Source organism: Fringilla coelebs (assembly GCF_963513975.1).
Source record: "Fringilla coelebs genome assembly, chromosome: 15".
Taxonomy (NCBI): Eukaryota; Metazoa; Chordata; class Aves; order Passeriformes; family Fringillidae; genus Fringilla; species Fringilla coelebs.
The window spans coordinates 15,123,710-15,141,941 of record NC_140041.1 but is presented as its reverse complement, the minus strand read 5'-3'; the positions used below and the strand labels follow the sequence as shown (position 1 = coordinate 15,141,941).

Sequence of the window (18,232 nt, the reverse complement as noted above, 5' to 3'; positions counted from 1 at the left end):
AAACTTGTGAGACATCGCTTTGCCGTAACCTGTTATGAAACCCATTTTTTAAAAGCAACCTTCAGGATATACAAAAGCAACAGCTCATGGAGTTATTGGCACTGCATCACTAGGTTGACAATTTTTTATTTTCAAAGAGTCCTCTAAGGAAAAGCCTTGCTAGTGTGGGAAGCAGCGTTTGGTGGCTCAGCGGGAGGTTGGCTTCCCTTTCAGATGCTGCTGAAGAGGTGTCACACCAGGGAGTGCTGCCTTGCTGGAGGTGCTGTCTTTCAGGAGAGACACAAAGTCAAGTGTCTGACCACCTGTAGTCTTAACAAGTCCCAAGATGCTTTCTGCAAGGATGAAAGTGTTCTCCTCAATGTCCTTGCAAGTTCCAGGTAGCTGCTTCCACTGAGAGTTGGGAATCTTTAAGATGAAGGGATCTTCACGCTCTCTTAAGCACAGTGAGCCAAACCTGCCTCTTTATATCCATGGACTTTGTGTGAAGAGTTGGTGAAGGACTCAGAAGATGCCAAGGGTAAAGTTGGCTGTAGACAGGCAATGCTGCAGCTCCAGGGTGGCAGAGAGGCTTCCCTGCAGGAGCAGTGCAGTCATTTTGTGCTTGTTGCAGTTATTCTGCACAGTGGAAGAAATCTTAGAAGATAAAAATTTTGCCATTCAGTTGTAATCAGAATGATCTATACTTCCCAACTTGGAGTAATATTATTTCATTGAATAGACTCAAAGTCACATGCAATTTGTATGTGATAGTGTACATTTAACTGTATTTTCAGTCAAGCCCTGAGCATTATATTGTCAGGGTTGTCTGTTAGTTGGTGGTAATTGTTGACAAGTTGATGTGAGGGTATTTTAGCATGTTGTCTAACACCTGTCTGCTGATGAGTTTGTCATTGGCACTGCACAGTATTTCTCCAAATTTGTTCCTAATTTTTATTTGGACATTAAGCAGAGATGTATAACTTAGAATCATAGAACCATTAAAGTTGGAAAAGACCTCCAATAGCATTAAGTCCAGCCTTTGACTGACTACCCTGGTTTCAACTAAACCACTGAATGTCTTGTCCAGTCATTCCTTGGACAGCTCCAGGGGTGGGAACTCCACCACCTCCCTGGGTAGCCCTTTCCAAATCTTTGCCAGCCTTGCAGTGAAAAAATTCTTCCTTGTCCAGCACAATTGCTCTCTAATTCTATTTTATGTACAATAGAACATAAAATAGAATTAGAGTTTTTAAAAGTTGTTCAGTTGCAAGTACTTTCAAGTCCATTGAATTGTAACTTTCATTGGTTGGTAAGATGTAGATGAACCACAACTTTTATCTTTCTGCCCTGGCTGCTTAGCAAGGTTTCTTAACTGCTCTTTGTAAAGTTTCCATTGCTGATGCTGTCCTCTGCAGCAACACAGAAAAATCATAATTCTGAAGTACTTATCTAGTACTTTGTAGACCCTCATGCTCTGTGTTTTGTGGGTGTAAATCTGACTGATCACAGGTCTCAGCTCTTCTTTCACACAGAAGGGCATCTGGGACACAGCCAGACATCAATAAATACAGGGGAAATCCCAAGTCTTGTCTGTGTTTTAACACCATGGAAGTTGTCTGTAGCTGTTCCCTGTTCCCCTCTGTCAGGTTTTTAATGCTGTGCCTCTGCCCTTACACTGCATTTGGTCTGTTGAACTCCCTCTAAATGTGATGTTTTTCATAGTTCTCACCAACAAAGTAGCATGAGCATGATTTATTTTATAAATGTCTTACAAATGCCAGCTCATGCCTTTGCTTTGCTCCAGTTCTAACTTGTCACCAGCATCCTGAACTGAATTCCACTCCAGTTTTGGGGTTTTGTCCTTCAGCTTGGGTACCCTCACTGGATGGTGAGCTTCAAGGACAGGGGAAAATATTCTTGTTAGCTGCATCACCTTTCCCAACTGGTACAAGAGATAACTTTGCAGTTATAGCCTATAGCAGGTAATGCCTTTCCCACATCTCTCTGACATGGAAGAGGACATCAGCAAAAGTCTTTTTTCTGTGTATTCAAGGCTCATTGCATTAAGAAAAACTCTGAAGCACTTAATCCAAAACTTGTGATGTAAGCAGATATGATTGGATTCTGCATGCTTGTTGCAGAGGTCATTATTTCTGACGTTAATTAAGCTCTTTCAATTCATGTTAAAGGTAGCAGACATATGCAATATTTATTGATGACATCTCCAGAAGTAGATATAGGGTGGTCTGCTTTACCAGCACATCAGAATCTCTTTTCCCCTTCCTCTTTCAGTTTTTCCCCATTTGTGGTAAATCCCAATGAATTTTACAGTGTTTGGGTTGCTTGTCCAACACACACACATCTGCAGCATTTTATGCTTAGAGGCAGTTCATGATCCCCCTCAAGTACCCCTGGCAGGTCTTCCCTTGTTGAACCACTGCACACACAGCTCAAAGTGCCTCTGCCTTTGCACAGAGCAGCCTCTTGCTTCCTTCCAGTTCTCAAAATAGCCACTACACTCCGGATCCTGTGCTCACTGCCAGAGCTCCCTGCTGCAAAGGAAACGAGGGCTTTATTCTCTTAAATATCATGAAACAATGGGAACCCCTGGATGGAATGTCCAGCTTGTGGGCAGGGGCTGAAGGCAGCACTTGACTTTTTTCCACAATATTTTTGCACTTGATTTTGTCTAGTGTATATACAAATGTACATTTGCACGTATATTTTTTTCTGGACAGCTAATTCTAGACTCACCCCTACTAGTTTATTTTAAAGATTTCTTTTAATTGTTGTTTTATTTTTTATTTTTTATTCAAGAGAACCACAAAAGTGTAAAATCACATCTCCCAGCAGCATCTCTGTCATATTGTCCTTTGTCAGTGACTGACTGGGTTCCCAGATCATTTTAGTTTTTAATTTATTAAAAGTTAGCTTTTAATAGATTAACGTTATTAATTTATTGTTTTTTTTGCCTTCCCCATAATGTACCTTTCACACAGAATGTCCTTCACTGCTGCTACTTTACTTGAAGCAAACATTTAATGTGTTCTTTGAAGCATAAGTTGTCTTAGGAGGGGATGCAATCAATTCCCCTCCATATTACAGTTCCCAAATACTTCTCTGCAGTTACTGAGGTGGCTCAGGTGAGGTAAGTTCCACCCAGGACTGTGTGAACAGGAGATTTACAGGCACCTTTTAAATTTGTCCATCGCTGTTGCAGTTCTCTGGAGGATGTAGTGGTGCAGAAGCTGAGGTGTCATCCCAGCAGTAAATCCCACAGTCTTGCAGTGTAGATCTTGCTGGCAGTGATCCCAAAGCACTGGAGCAGCTGCAGCCAAGAACCCCTGAGCTTGCCCAAAGTCAGCATCTCATGGGCACACAGCACTGTGAAACGTTTTTGCCTTTCTCTGGAAACCCCTTGGATTGTGTATTTTAATGTGTATTTATTTGTGGGTTTTTTTTTTTTTTTGAGACATGCATTTACTCAATAATCACTTTCTTGATGTCTTATGTTCTTCTGACTCGTTACTGGTGTATACTATGGGTTGCTGTAAATAAGAGATCTAACAGCATTTTGGTTGTTTCTCTTCAGGCCATCATTCCTACACATAAATCTGGTCCAAAATAATTTCCATGTCAGTCTAAGCAGACTTCCTGCCTCTTTTTTATTTTTTATTTTAATTTTTTTTTAACATAAAGCATCTTTCACCTAGAAAGGACATTTAAGGGCAAAACCAAGCAGGTTCTGAGCCAGGTCCTGGGAGGTTTCACCATTGTAAGATCATGTCTACACCTGGTGTAAATGCTGGAGGATGCATCTGTTCAGACGGGGTTTGAGTAACGCTTCATCTTCTGCTTGTGCAGAATTTTTTCTCAGTGCTTTAGAGGCTCCCACCTGTCCTTTAAATGGTCTCAGCCTCTGGGTTTTGCAGGTTTGGGTGATGGTACCAGTGTGTCAATGTTACTTAAAGATATTCTTGGGGTCAGGTTATTTGAGGAATCATTAATTTTTTTATGTGCATGCAGATTGCACACAATTTTACATGCAGGGGATTTACATGTGCCTGGTCCAGTGAAAGGTGGGAAATGTGTTTCCCACACATGAAGTATTTACCATGTGAATCTTTATAACTTTCTCAGTAAGCTGGTGAAAGAAATATGTCACCAACAACCCAACAAGGTTCGGGAACAATATTTCACCAACAAGGTGAAATATTTTAGGGCCCCATGTTTGCTGTAAAAAAGTAGCTTCAGAGGGCTGGATTAGCCCTGCTCTCCAACATCCCCTGACTCTGATACCTCTGCTGCTTTTTGGTGCCCATGCTAAAGTTACAGGAGTTTACCTAGAGAAGGCAGGGAAGCAAATGCTGATATCGTGTTGCAATAACAGCACTGCTGTTATCTGTCAGCACTTACACTGAACAGAGGCTCTTTCTGCTAAAGTATGGCTCTGGCAGGGCTGCTAATTCACTGGCATTGTGTGAACTATGACAGACCACAGGGCTGGTTTGTCGTTTTTTCCAGTGACTGAAGTCCGATGTCTTCAGTGAAAATTAAAAATAGTTAACTCGCTTTTATGCCCGTGTGTTTGAGGGGTGAAATGGGGAGAGACTGAAGGGAAAAGTGGTTAAACTGAAGCAAATTGATTAACTTTTATTGTTACTGTTTTACTGTTCACAGTGGTTGTGATCACCCAAATACTGTGTTTCCCCTGTACACAGATGGCATAAGCTCCTTCCAACTTTTTTTTTTGTTTGTGATGGAAAAGTAGCTGCAGTTCAAGTGTAATTAAAATTTTAGATAATGGAGCTGGGCACAAGTAAGGAGATATAGGAAAATTCAGATTTTCTCTAAAGGAAAAAAAATATTAAAACGTCAGATCTGGGGGCAAAATTAAATTGCAAAAAACTGAACATTCAAACCTGCCTCTGGACTATTCTTAATTCTGTTTTGTGATGTTGTTTTTCAGTGGTGTTATTTCTTTCTTTTCTTATTAAAAGTCTGGGCAAAGAAACTAAAACAGCCTCTCTGGGATTTTAACTCACTCACTGGAGAAAATGCCAAACACACTTTCCCAAACTACTCTAAATTTCTGTGATGCATTATATAACTCAGTATCAGGGAGCTAGAGGAGTCCAGAAGATGCAAGATGAAAAATTGATATGCTGTGCTTCGCTGTGCAGAACGCACAGACCTGAGGAAAAGTGACTGGGAGCACTTGCTGAAGTGAGCAATGAGTAATTTAAGGCTGGTTTGGGTGGTCCTGCCTTCTGATTTGGAGATTATGTGGGTGCCTCCTCAGCTATTTGCTGTGCTGAGCTGAATATTTACTGTATTGATAACAGCAGTGCTGGAGCTCTGGCAGCAACAGCAAGTTCACAAAAATAACATTATTATTATTATTATTATTATTATTATTATTATTATTATTATTATTATTATTATTATTATTATTATTATTATTATTATTATTATTATTTCTGTTATTATGGCACTGCCTGAAAAATTTCAGTCAACAGGCTGTGACTGCTTGAGGTTTATTCTCTGCATCATATTGTTTTTCTTGGACCTTTTCTGCAGTTCAGGAGGAAGATATATATTGTCTAGTAAATAATTTTCCATGCCTTTAGTTTTGGTGTTTGTTTGTTTTGTAAACCAGTGAATTTCTTAGCATCCCATAAATGCAAAACTCATGTCTGATTTGGTTTCCATTTTAAATCAGTAAGAACATTGAATCCAGAGAGAACAGATTTGAGATTTTTTTTTTCCTAATTAGGATGTTTGATAACTCAAGAGGTTATGTTTAGAAGAGAGTTAGATGGCTGTATCTGGTGTTTAATTTCTCTTCTGCAGAATAAATTTCCTGTTGTAAAAATGCCACAAAAGGTAGCTACTGCTGTTTATTGACTAAAGAGGCAAGTAAAATCCAGCTGTGAACATGTGGGTAATAGGAGGTTTTCTCCATGCCTATATTTGATTTCCATGCTCAGCCTCATGTTGGTAAATATCAGTGTAAGTCTCAATTATTCTTTTGTGAATAAGGTACCTGACGTGATCAGGGAGCTGTATGTGAAAAGGCCTGCAAAGAAAAAAAACCAAAAAACAATCTTCAAGTGAAGTTTTAAAATGTTGGAAAATGAAAGAAATTCTTCTTCAAGATTAAAAAAAAGCTTTTATTTTAGCCTAAGTTTGGAATTTTGCCATTTTATAATAGGAGTTTGGATAGGAAGAGTCAACTTGAAAAGGGAAAAGGATTAACTTGTCTTTCTGAAGTTTCTAAAAGGGCATTTCATAGATCGTGGAATGATAGCATCATAGAATGGTTTGGGTTGGAGGGGATCTTAAAGCTCATCTCATTCCAATCCCCTACCATGGGCAGGGACACTTTCACTATCCCAGGGCGCTCCAAGCCCTGTCCAGCCTGGCCTTGGACACTTCCAGGGATCCAGGAGGTTCTGTGGGCAACCTGTGCCAGGGTCTCACCTCCCTCACAGGGAAGAAGTTTTTTCTCATACCTAATCTGAAGCTACTCTCTCTACCTTTTTATTATTTACTTTTCCAAATAAAATAGAATTTTCTCTATATTTTTATTTTCGAGACAGATTACTGAGTAGATCAAGTTACCAAGAGTTGCAGGAGAAGTTATAGATTGACAAAGAGAGAAGTGTGTGAAAAATGCAGAGAAAACCCTGCAGAGGCAAACAAAGCACTGTCAGCCTTGGTGACCTCTGGGCTCACCTCTGTACTGGCTTTGGTTCCTCTGGATATGCCAGAGCTAAAATACCCATCAGAGTTTGTTTGAGACAACGTTTTTGTAACATCACCAGGCTGACAGCAGAGCTGGGTGTGCTCAAGTATGTGAGTGGTACCTTTGTCTCCACCAGTACTGCTTGTATATTTAAATTTATGCACATATTTAGTACTCTGCTGAATTGGTGTGCCGTACAGAATGGGTATGCAATCCTTTTATCTGATGGAAAGTTGCTAATTATTGCCCTGGCCCTGTGTATTTTGGTTTTACTAATTTTACAAACCCACATATACTTGCTGCTGTGTTTCATCCAGCAGTGTGAAGTTGCTCTTTTTCAATCAAATGTGTTTACAGCACAGAAAAAGTGTGTTTTGTCAGTTTTGTTTGCCCTAGCCAGGTCTGAGCTGTATAACCAGCACTCACTCTGGATAGCCACTGGTCTGGCTGACCTTGGCACCATGACAGCTGTCGTATTTTCACATGGAGGAACTGTTCTTGAACAACTTCTCCAATGTATCAGGAACAAACAAGCTTTTCTTCAGCATCAGGAATGCAGCAGGTCTTCTTTCCAACTATTTTTTTTCTCCTTCCACAGACATATTTATTGTGGCAATGGCAAGAAAATCCTACTGCTAAGCCTTCGTGTTTGAGTTCCTTTAAATTTCCTTCAGGGAGTGACAGAAGAGCCAACGTAGCTCATGTCAGAGCTTGCTTTCTTTAATTTAACTCTTCACTTATTTTTAATAAACATGAGTAATAATTTGTAGTGGCAAGAAAAGCAGGAAGGCAAAATCCTCTTACATCTTCATTACTTCCATTTCTGACGTGGGTTTAACTTAAATCCCTGTGGCGGTGGCAGAGAGCAGGATGCTGCTGGGGAAGGTGTTGCACAAACCCAAAGGGTTTTGGTGTGTGATGGAAAATGAGGCTGGCAGTGAGTATTTCAAACAAGTGGAGTGACCTCCAGCTGGTCTTGTGCTCACCAGATCCATCAGTGGAACGAGGGGAATCACAGGATGGATGGGGCAGGAGTGAGGACTCCTGAGCTGGTTTCAGGAGCTGGAAGTAACAGTAGGAACCAGGCCTGGGGTAGAGTTCCTCCCTAGCAGAGGGTGAGAGCACAGTCCTACTGGCACCAACATCTTTTTGGAAATGCAGCAGTTTTGTTAGAAAAAAACCCACAGCTTCATCTCCAAAAAAGGAATTTCTATTGAATTGTGAGAAAAGGAGAGAACATTCCCAACAGCCAATTGCTAATTTTTTAGGGCTTTTGCCTGGCAGAGAGAAGATTACATTAGTTTGGGGCCTGATTCAGCCCAGGGATTTGTATTTAACCAGGGGATGTATTTCTACACTGGACCTTGCGGTTACTCAGGGATTTGTGGTGCATGCATGGCACAGCTTAACTGCTCAGCAACTTCACTCCCTCAGCAGTTTTTGCAGCCTGCCCTGAGCAGCATGGTAGGACACCTAAATATAATCTAAAATTAACTGGTTTTCCCCCAGAGTTCTCTTCCTTACTCTCCAGCCATGTCTCTGTGGGGTAAAGGTGATGCATGGAATTCTTTGGTTTAGTACCAATGCAAGTTTTTGTTCCTGGACCTGAGCTGACTCAGATGGAGCTGGATTGTGTTTCTCTGCTCCACGTGCAAAACTGCTCTTCACGCCAGGAATGGTAGTAGTCAGGAAGGGAGTGAGAAAATATGTTTTGGTTGATTCATGAAAAAACCCCAAACCTTCAATGGTAGCAATAAGGATAATTGATGACTGACTCCTGTGTGGCAGAAGAGCGGGTGTTCAGCAGTCACATAAGTTTGGAGAGGGAGTTGAAGATTTTATTGACACTCCTGTGTTTTGCACATTTTTTTTTCATCTTGGAAATGAATTTCAGACCCCAGTAGTGAGTATTAATGCTATATATCCTCTGTGGTTAGCATTAATGGTACACAGTCCTGCCAAATGCAGGGAAAGTTAGAATTGAAAAAAAAATAACCCACTGTGAAGAAGCTTGATGTGAGCAAATGGGGATGGAGGTTTATGCTTACAAAGAGCTCAGCTCTGTTGGCACTTCTCCTGGACCAGAGCTGTCAGTCCAAATCTGAAATATTTGCAGAGTGAAGTGTTGCTAATGAGCAGCGCTGGCAGGACCGGGCTTGAGGTGATGAAGGCACCTGAACAATTGGCCTAAAGCAGGAACCAGAGCCTGGGCTGAGCCCCATGAATCAAACTGCTCTGTTCTACTCTTGTCTTTATCTGTTCTTCTCCTCCTTCCTGCCAGGGTAAGGGGGTTCCCTCAGCTGGGGGTGTGATGCCAGCCCAGGAGCTGCTCAGCTCTTGCCTGGATGAGTGTGGGATGCTTGGTGTGGCCAGGGGGACTCCAGCCCTGGTGTGTTCCCAAACAAAGTGCAGCCCCATTGTTTGTTTTGTCTTTCAGTAGAATTAAAATATGGCACTTGGCAGAATGTGTTCTGTAAACTGGTGACTTTTTTTTGCTTAACATGCAGTGAGTGAACTCGGCTGTGTGAGCTTCACGTTCCTCTGAAAATGCTGTTATTTTTGCAAGTTAATTTTTTTCTGGAGTTGGTTTAATTCAAAAGAAGTTTTGTTTGCTTGCTTGTTTGCCTGAGGTTTTTTGGTAGGTTTAAACAGATGAGCTTCATTTCTTCTGCAGTTTATTTTGGTGAAACTTCTGTAGCCTTTGGGGGTTATAGCACAGTGCAAATGGAGTTAGACAGTGAAACTTTGGGTTAGAGTTTTGCAGACCCCAAAAAGCAAACTGGTATTTCAGAGTGACTTTCCAAGCCTTTGAGTTGACATGAATTCAGAGTTTGTAAGGGGAGGGAAGACCCAGTGTTTCTCCATAGAGCTTCACAAAGAGCTTTCCATCTTTTTTGGGGAACCCTTAATCAGGCCACCAACCCTCCCTGCCCGTTATTTGTGTGCTAGGCGAATACAAACCAGGAATTTTTAGCTATTTTTAACTTTTCCATGCCCCAGCTCCCCTCAGGGCCAGAGTGTTGCTCTGGGGCTGTGGCAGACCGGGTGGGCAGCTGCTGGATTGAGCCCTCGGCAAAGCCGCCAAAATCCTGCGGTAAGCCCAGGGCAGCGCCAGCTTCTCCCCAAAGAGTGAGTGGCTCTGAGAGGTTTTGCCACATAAGGGCCTGTTTGAGGCTGTAGGCACCAGCTGACAGGGATGTCTTTGCCTCTGAACAGATGGCCAGGCTTTTTATTTCAGCGAGCAATCTCGTGTGGAGGGGTGGTCTCCAAATCCTGCCAGGGTTTCACAAGACAGGGCCAGCTTAGGGCAAGAGGGATCTGATGTCTGTGCCCTTCATAGCTCGTGAGCTAAGTGACGAGCTGTTGACAGGAAAGCCATCATCTGAAGTGTAAGATCCCCAACTCCCCCCACTTTTCGTTTTTCTTTGGTGGAATTAATGCCCTATTTGCTTGTCTCTCAAAATCCATTCTGGCACAAGTACAAGCCCTTGCCTGGTGGCAAGCGGTTGTCTGGATCCGAGATGCCAAGATTTGTGCTGACAGCTCCTTCTACACAATCTGAGTCAGGCTGTCACAGCTGGCCATTAGCAGCTTAAAAAGACACACATGTACAGCAAATAGCACCACCTTTCCATTATTGAATATCAGAACCTGGTTGATTGAGAAATGCAATGACTTGCACTGCTCTGTCCTTTAAACAAACACTGCCTCCAAAGCCCTGCTCCAGTGCAGTGCGTGTTTATTTTATGTGGATTGCGTGCTCTTATTTAGAAGCTCAAGTCTAGAAGAGACTTCCTGGGCCAGGAGATCTACTCCTTGATAATCCCAAGCATCACGTTTGATAATCCTCCTCATTACATTGCATTTCTTTAATGAAAACAGTCCCTTGTAGTTTCGATTTATCGTTGCAGCCGTTTGCCTTGTATGATTTCCTTGACTTGGAGGAGCAAGCAGCAAAACTTGCCTTGTTAAGGGGCAGCATCCCAACTAGATCAGGGCAAAGAATGCTGCTCATCAAAAAGGGATTTTCTGAAGCTGTTTACCCTGCAGTGTTGCCTTTCTTGGTGACAATCTGTGCAAATTCTGCTGACCTAGCATTCAGTTTGGGTGCTAAAAGAGGGCTGCTTGCAAAAGTTAACATTCAGATTTAAAGCAAAACAGGTTCAAACTGTTCCCCACCCCACTCCTGTATGTGGGAACAGGGCAGAGGAACTTGTACTTCGTCACTGATGGTTATTGCACATGTAATGCTGCCCGGTCTGGCTACACTGGGCTTTAAACTTGCTATAGAATTAAACTTTGCACGGCTGAGCTTTAGTAGACCTTAGTCTGTAGTTTATTTTGGACAAAAGGCTGATAAACTTTGGCTTTCAGGGAGGAAGCCTGGAATCTGAGACCCACTATTATTCATTGACTTGTCTTTATGAGTTTACAGTCCACTGATGCATAACACTGAAGGAAATATTTTCAGTGAAATGTTTGCCTTTTTCTTTGGCTTTGTAAAAGGCAATGTCTTTTCTTAGAGATATATGTCAGGGTCATATAGCTACTTCAGTGAACTGTGTATGGTCAGGAAATAGACTGCATCAAAAACATTTCATTTTTCCATGAAGTCATTCTTTTGACCAAGGCTTCCCCCTTCTCTCAGGGATTTGGGCTCCACTAACCACTATTGGAGCATTAATTTTATGCACAAACTCGGTTTAGTCCTGGGGGGGAGATTGCAACTGTATGGAACATTTTCAGTATTTTTGTATTAAATCAAAACTTGAGGGTGACAGCGAACTTGTAAAACAAAACCCCATTTATACCCAAGGGAATTTTCATGTCTAGCATTTTTCTGTCCTTTTTTTGCTGTGATGAAAAACGTGTCTGTTCCTCATTGCTCTGGATGGCACAGCCAGCCTGGCGTGACAGAGGGACTGACTCTGCAAACTTTAATGGCTCTGACACAACACAGCTATGAAATTAGTGTTTAAATTTTCAGGATGTGCTCACATGTTTTGCTAGATCAGGCCTATGTAAGTTCCACTCCTCCTTTGGTTGAGCAGGGAGGTTTTTTGTCTGAGTTGGGAGTACTGATGTTGATAAGTCTTTGCTGGACCAAATGTGCAGCTATCATATTTGTATTACTGTCATATTTATACAGACTACACCCTATTTATAAGACATTAATGTTCATTTCTGTTTCTCCACAGGTTCTTCTTGAAATTTTTCCTCAAATGTAACCAAAATTGCCTAAAAAATGCAGGAAACCCTCGAGACATGCGTCGATTCCAGGTCAGTCGGACACGCTTCCTCCTTTAAAAATCAGCAGCTGTTAGGACAGAAGTACTTTGACCCAAACTAACCTAGTAATTCACTGGAAGATGCTAAAAACATAAGGTCACAAAATAATGCCCGAGGACTTCTTGTCACGGCAGAATTGTCAGGAAGTAGTTGGGTTTTCTTGCTGTGGAAGAGAGCACTCTTGAAGATAATGTCATCTCCACCGGAAGGGAAAGCATGAAAAGGAAAAATCAAAATGACCTCTCTGTTGTTTTCAGCTATTGGGTTCCCCTGCTCTGTGAGATATTTCTCTCTCCACGGGGAATTGTTTGTTTTCAGGCAGACACCAAGTGAGCACCTTGTTTATTGGCTGGGGCAGAGGAAGGTGGAAGAGCAATTAATAAAATCAGGCATGTGGCTACATATGTTACTCCTGAGCAATGGTAAAGACTCAAATGTGCATTGATGGGATGAAGGTCTGTCCCTGTAGTGAGCACATGGAAAAAGTCCCTTTCTTAGGATGCTTTGGGCTGGTATTTCCCCACTGTTGCATTTTGTGGCACTGGGGCTTGGGAGCTGAAATATCAACAAAGCTTTAGATGGCCAAGGAGATCTTGTTGTGCTCCACCTGTGTCACAACTCATTTTGGGATGAAGAGCATCACTGTCCCTTGGGAAGGTGGTCTGTACATGCACTTCCCTAGCGCTGGCAGCAGAGTGGAGTGGTGGCAACGCTGAGGAATAATTGTTCCAACTTTTTATTGAAGACATGCTCTTTGGCTGTGGCAATAATACTTTACCTGGGTATGTGCTGAATAAAAATATGGGATAGAAAGTCAAAAAACCTTCTCTTTTGGTGGGAGGAGTGAATACAGCCCGTGGGGCAAACATGGTGGAATCTGTCCATGGGGCTTTGCCTCAGGGATCTGAGGAAGAAACAAGAGATTTGTCCTTGTCCCATGGACCACATGGGTCTCAGGAGAAAGACAACTCCAAAATATATCTGCTTTCTGTAGTTACTCAGGACCTTGTTTGCTTCTTTTCCAGCATTGTTGCACTTCAATCCAAGTGTTGAATGTTATGTAAGTGACAATACTATTTATCTGTAGAGTGTCTTTTGTTGACCTGCTTAATTGCAGCAATGCTGGAAGGCAGAAGGGTGCTATTTGCCTCTGAGCAGGGAAGTGCAGAAGTGAGGAGATGTGGCCACAGGGATTAAATTAATCAGTGTAAAAGCCAGCATTAGCATGGCAGAGCCCTCAGCTTCTCACCCCACACTCCTCCCTCTGTCACGATTCTCCTGTGATTCCAGAGGGCATTACCACGGAAAGAGAATGTGGGAAAAGGACTCTCACCAGCACGGGGATTTAGTCCGAGCAGTCACCCCTGGGGTCTGTCAGAGCTTGCTTCACATCATGTACCCTCTGCTGGGGCTGTGCTCGCCCAGGCTCGAGGCTGATTTTCATATGGAAATGCCTGTGCGTGTTCCCTCAGAACAGCAATCAGGAGCTGTGTCGGCGGGGAGGTAGGACATAGGAAAGGTTGTTGATCTCTTGACTTGTAAAGACATTCTGTCATACAAACCCAGCTTCACAGCAGTTGAGCTTTCCGTGTGTAAACAGAGACTGCTTAATTACACAGGTCATGTCAATTAGCGTGACCTCAGCATTTTCAAGAAATTAATCACTTTCAGCCGAGTGAACCACTCCTACTCTCATACAGGGTGGCATTGAAGCTCGCAGCGTTCTCTTCAGTGCCCAGGCTTATTGTTTTACAATAGCTGCTTTTGTTTCTTCCCTTTTTTTTAAATTTTGAACTTGTTGGTCTTTTTAGCAATAAACTTCTTAAAATAAAACAGCTGGGCTCTACAGACTCCAAACTTCATTTATCATTTCTTAGGGTGAAAAGCACCAAATGTTCATGTAGTATCTCAATGCTATGGTGCTCCTGGGTCTTTGAGGCAGTGTTGTGTAGGAACCAAATGAAATCTGTGCCCCTGTGTTTGCTATCAGCTGCCTTTAAGTTGTTGCCAGTGACTTACAAGGTCTCCACTGGTGATGTCAAAGTTCTGGTATTTCCAAATACTTTAAAATGGTACCATACTCACTTTATACACACGAAAATGGAGACATTCCCTTCCTTCATTCCCCTACTTGTGCTGGACTTTGAAGCCGCCAAGAGATATTTCCATCTTTTGGTCTGTCATTCATCAGTCCCCAAAAGTAGCTGGAAGTTCTTAGAACACAGATTATGGTTTTGATGGGAGAATCAGTGGAAGGCCAAGGACACAAGTCCTGCACTAAGGACCAGTCCTGTAGAAAATTACCTTTCTTAGTAGATTTGGTTTGGTTTTTTTTTCCCCTGTAGCATGGAATTGTCTGATTATCATCGGATCCAAGACATGTTAAGAAAGTAAAGGGAGGAGGCAGAGTGTGTGTTGATTCAGGCTCACAATCAGAAATGAATTAGGAGGTTTTATCCCGAACTTTGCTTGCAAATGTAGGAATGTGATAAGTCTAACATAAAAGCTGTTGTGGGCCTGGATGAAAATAAATTTCTCTGCATGTTTGAGATGTCAAGGCATGTGACAAGTGGAGTGGTGTGGAGTGCCAGCAGTGTGTGTGTGTGGAACAGTGCTGGCCCTGGCTGTGTTTGTTGTGTCTCTATTAGCACAAGGAGACAATCAGGGAGGAGAAGTCAAGTACTGCACAGTACTTCAGCTGTGCTTCACACTCCTGCTTGTCCTTGAGAAAATAATTTCATCTCCATGTTTCATCAGCCCAATTGCACAAAACATTTGGTGCTGTTGTGTATTACCACCTTTGCCCAACCTTGCTTTTGGTTCCAGAAACCCTCCGGAGCAGATGCTCAGTCTGGTTGTGAATTCTTCACATAATAATGATGAAGAATTGAATGATGAGGAGTTCATCATCCTTGGTGGGATGGGCCCCAGTTAGTGGTAATAATAATACTGCTACTAAGTAGATGGTGTCATGATTGAACTCTGCATAGATTTGATTTTTCAGAACTAAAAACTCATTCATACAACCTAAACAGTTTTGTATGTTATTGTAATTAATGAAACCCAGGTGCCCTAGCTGTCTTGTTGTTCTTGTTTTAGCACAACTGCTTGTAAACTGACACATGTCAAGTTCTAATTTAGAGGAAACTTTTCAGGCTGTGTCACTGAATAAAACCCCAAACATTCACTTATTATGAAAACCTTGAAAGTCACTTAGAGATTGCCATGCTGTTTGATTCTGCTACCACAGCCTCTCCTGCATCAGAGGCTGCTCGTTTGCCTCCATGGGATGCTGCCACTCATGTTTGAATTGAAGCCACTTGTGTCTTATTGCAAATTTGCATAAGAGACAGAGATGATGCTTCATGAATCCCAGATAATGGAATTTGGACATGCAAGGCTCCATCCCCAGAGAAGGGAAAAGCAAAAAAAAAAAAAAAAAACAAAAAAGAAAAGAGACTGAAAAATAGCAGTGAGAGCTATAGCCCAATTCAACAAGGTAATTAAGTGTCTGGCCTGTCCTTGAGCACGTGAGCAAAATTACTGAATGTATTGTACTTATGTGCTCTTAGTTAGGCACCTTTTGAAGTGTCTTGTTAAATGGAGAGGGATTTTTAGTTACTAGAATAAAGAAGTCAACACATTGTAGGAAGAGGTCACCAAGTGGTGATGAAAATAAAGAAGTGCTTGAGCCATTTATAGCTTTCAGAAGAGTGGCAAGCACTGGAGTTACATATTTAACACTTAGGGCACACTTCAAACCTGGAAATCATCCTAGCTAGATTTTCTCTGCCTTTGCCACTGGCTATTGGGGATTTTGCAAAAATATCAGATCCCTCACCATACACTGGAGAAAATTGAAAGCACAAGGAATATGCTATGTCTTAATCAGCGAGCAAAGCTTAATGGGCTGTGGTTAAAAATCAGGAGTTGTGCAATGCTTAATTTTGATATATTAGGTGAGGTACTATACCAAATAAACAGGCCGAGTGCTAAACGTGGATAAATAGCTTGATCTCCAGGCTCCTGGTCTCTGAATATTTAAAGGGGGAAAAAAAAAATCTAAGCTCCAAAGTATTCACAAACTGAACTATTTAATGGCAGGCAGAATAATCCACAGAGCTGGGATACGTTACTGCACTCAATAGTGCCAATTTCATTGAAGAAAGTTGTAAACCCATGTGTTTCTTTCATACCTCTGTCTCCCCTGGTGTTGATACAGGATTTAAATTCAAAATCTGTGAAGGGCTAAAGCTAAAGCTCAAAATCATTTTCCGTGTTTGCCTGTCTCAAATTAAAACTGTGTTTTGTTGACAAAATTTGGAAAGGTTTGAGATTTGGCAGACCTGGTTGTCCCTGTGCTTACATTAATGTGTCAGCACCTCATTAATCATTTATTAAACTGTAGTGTGCCTTTCCCTCTTGCTACAGTCTGTGTTTTAGGATGCCTTGGTGCCCATTCCACATGTACTCTGGCTGTCCCCTCCCCCTAATTTTATGATTTCTCCACAAATTAGTTTTAGCATGTGCTTTAACTTGAACATATCCCAGTCGTTTCAAAATCGAAATGAGAAGAGTGTAGTATTTTTTTAGATTAAAAAATATGAGTAGAACTTGTAAGTATGTAAGTGCTGTGCAGTAATCCAAATAGGTAACTGTGGCACACAATATTCGAGGTGCATTTTTTCACTATTAATAATTAGAGACATTAATATTTCCTTGGTGCAGTGTGCATTCAGTGTTCCTCTATTAATGAGAATTTTCATTTAAAGAATCGAGCAGCAAGAGTCTGTTGCTTCTTACAGGTGTGCTATGAATAATCTTTTTTTTTTTTTTTCCAAACAGACACATAAGAGGTTTTTTTTCAGCATTTCCTGAAACTTGAAACAGTTTCACTTGGGGATTCCATTTATAGTTTCTGCTGCTAACGACACCAAAGAACCACACCAATGTGGTCTCTTCATAGTAAATCAAACTGTTCAGGAGGGAGGTAGGAAGATATTGCTAAGTAATTCAAAATATGTTGCATCAACAGTTCTGAAAATCTGAGGAGAGGGAGATTAAATGTAGCTTTAGTCACATAAAACCTCAACAGGATTGTTTCCTCAAGTTCTTACCTAGAAAGTTGCATGTATGGCAAGAGCTACTTAGATACAGGATTTTCACAGGTTTGAGAACTACCTTACTGTTACTACTTCTGACTCATTATTTTTCTGGAATCCCATTCCTAAAAGTGTTTAAAGTTTTGGGTTCAGCCCAGGTTTGATCAGCTCCAGCCTGAAGTCTGTGTGTATCTATAGGGTTTTGGAATTGGGAAAAATATTTTATCTTGTAGCTATTGTTATTAATTGTAATTTTTTAAATTTTCATACACATCTAATCAGACCCCTAGAAGAAGATAAGGAGCTGGCATAAATCACGGAGCAGGCAATGCCAAGGATTTGGCTCAAAATCCCACTTGCAAAGAATTTACAATGGTTGCAAGTGCACAAATAAGATTGCAAACCCCGAGCCACTTACTATAAGATCATATTTTATTGAAAATATCATAAACTTTATTCTACCCCTCAGGAATTCAATGGATAAATTACTTTTGAAATCCCTTTTGGAATTTTATATATAGGGCTTGGGTTTTTTTCTCTCCTTAGTTTGATTTCAGAAAAACTTATCTGTAGTATTTGGTGCTTTCTTTTTCCCAAATTTCCATCTGTAGGAGCTCTTGAATCATTTATTCTGTATTTTAATATCTTTCACTTAACACGCGCACAAAAGTCTATTGCTTGGAATGCCATTCTGAGGGATGAGGTTAGGATCTTTTAGATGTAAAATATTCTCTTTTGTGTTCCTCTTTTTTCAGAGAAAGACTTCAGGATCTGCTCTGGGCAGTTTAGTGGCTTTGCTTACTTTTTGAGTATTTTAATTGGGGGCCAGAAATAGGTGGAAAATTTTTCCTTTCACTCTATTTTTTTTTCTTTTTTTTTTAGCTCCAATTCAAGTGATGAAATTGAATAGTTGTAAGCGATCCTTTAAGTGTCCCCATTTGACCAACTTTGAGAGGCAGCAGCTTCCTGAGAGAGTTGAAGCAATGTTTGCCAATCCTTGTAAAGCATTTCACCTCTTCAGAGGCTAAAGCCTCTCAAAACCAAGAACAATTAAAGCGAGAGCCTTTCAGAGCGACTGGGGAATTCAGCAAAATAAATCAGAAATCCTCTGCCG

General features: G+C 41.4%; 1 protein-coding gene across 3 annotated transcripts in view; it reads left to right on the top strand.

Moving 5' to 3' along the window:
- The window catches only part of EBF1 (EBF transcription factor 1), a 263,732-nt gene that overhangs the window by 157,442 nt on the left and 88,058 nt on the right, over positions 1-18,232 (top strand). For all 3 annotated transcript variants that reach the window (XM_084215758.1, XM_084215757.1, XM_084215759.1), the window contains exon 7: positions 11,926-12,007. In XM_084215758.1, coding sequence (XP_084071884.1) covers positions 11,926-12,007 — 82 coding nt within the window. The remainder of the gene's footprint in view (positions 1-11,925; positions 12,008-18,232) is intronic.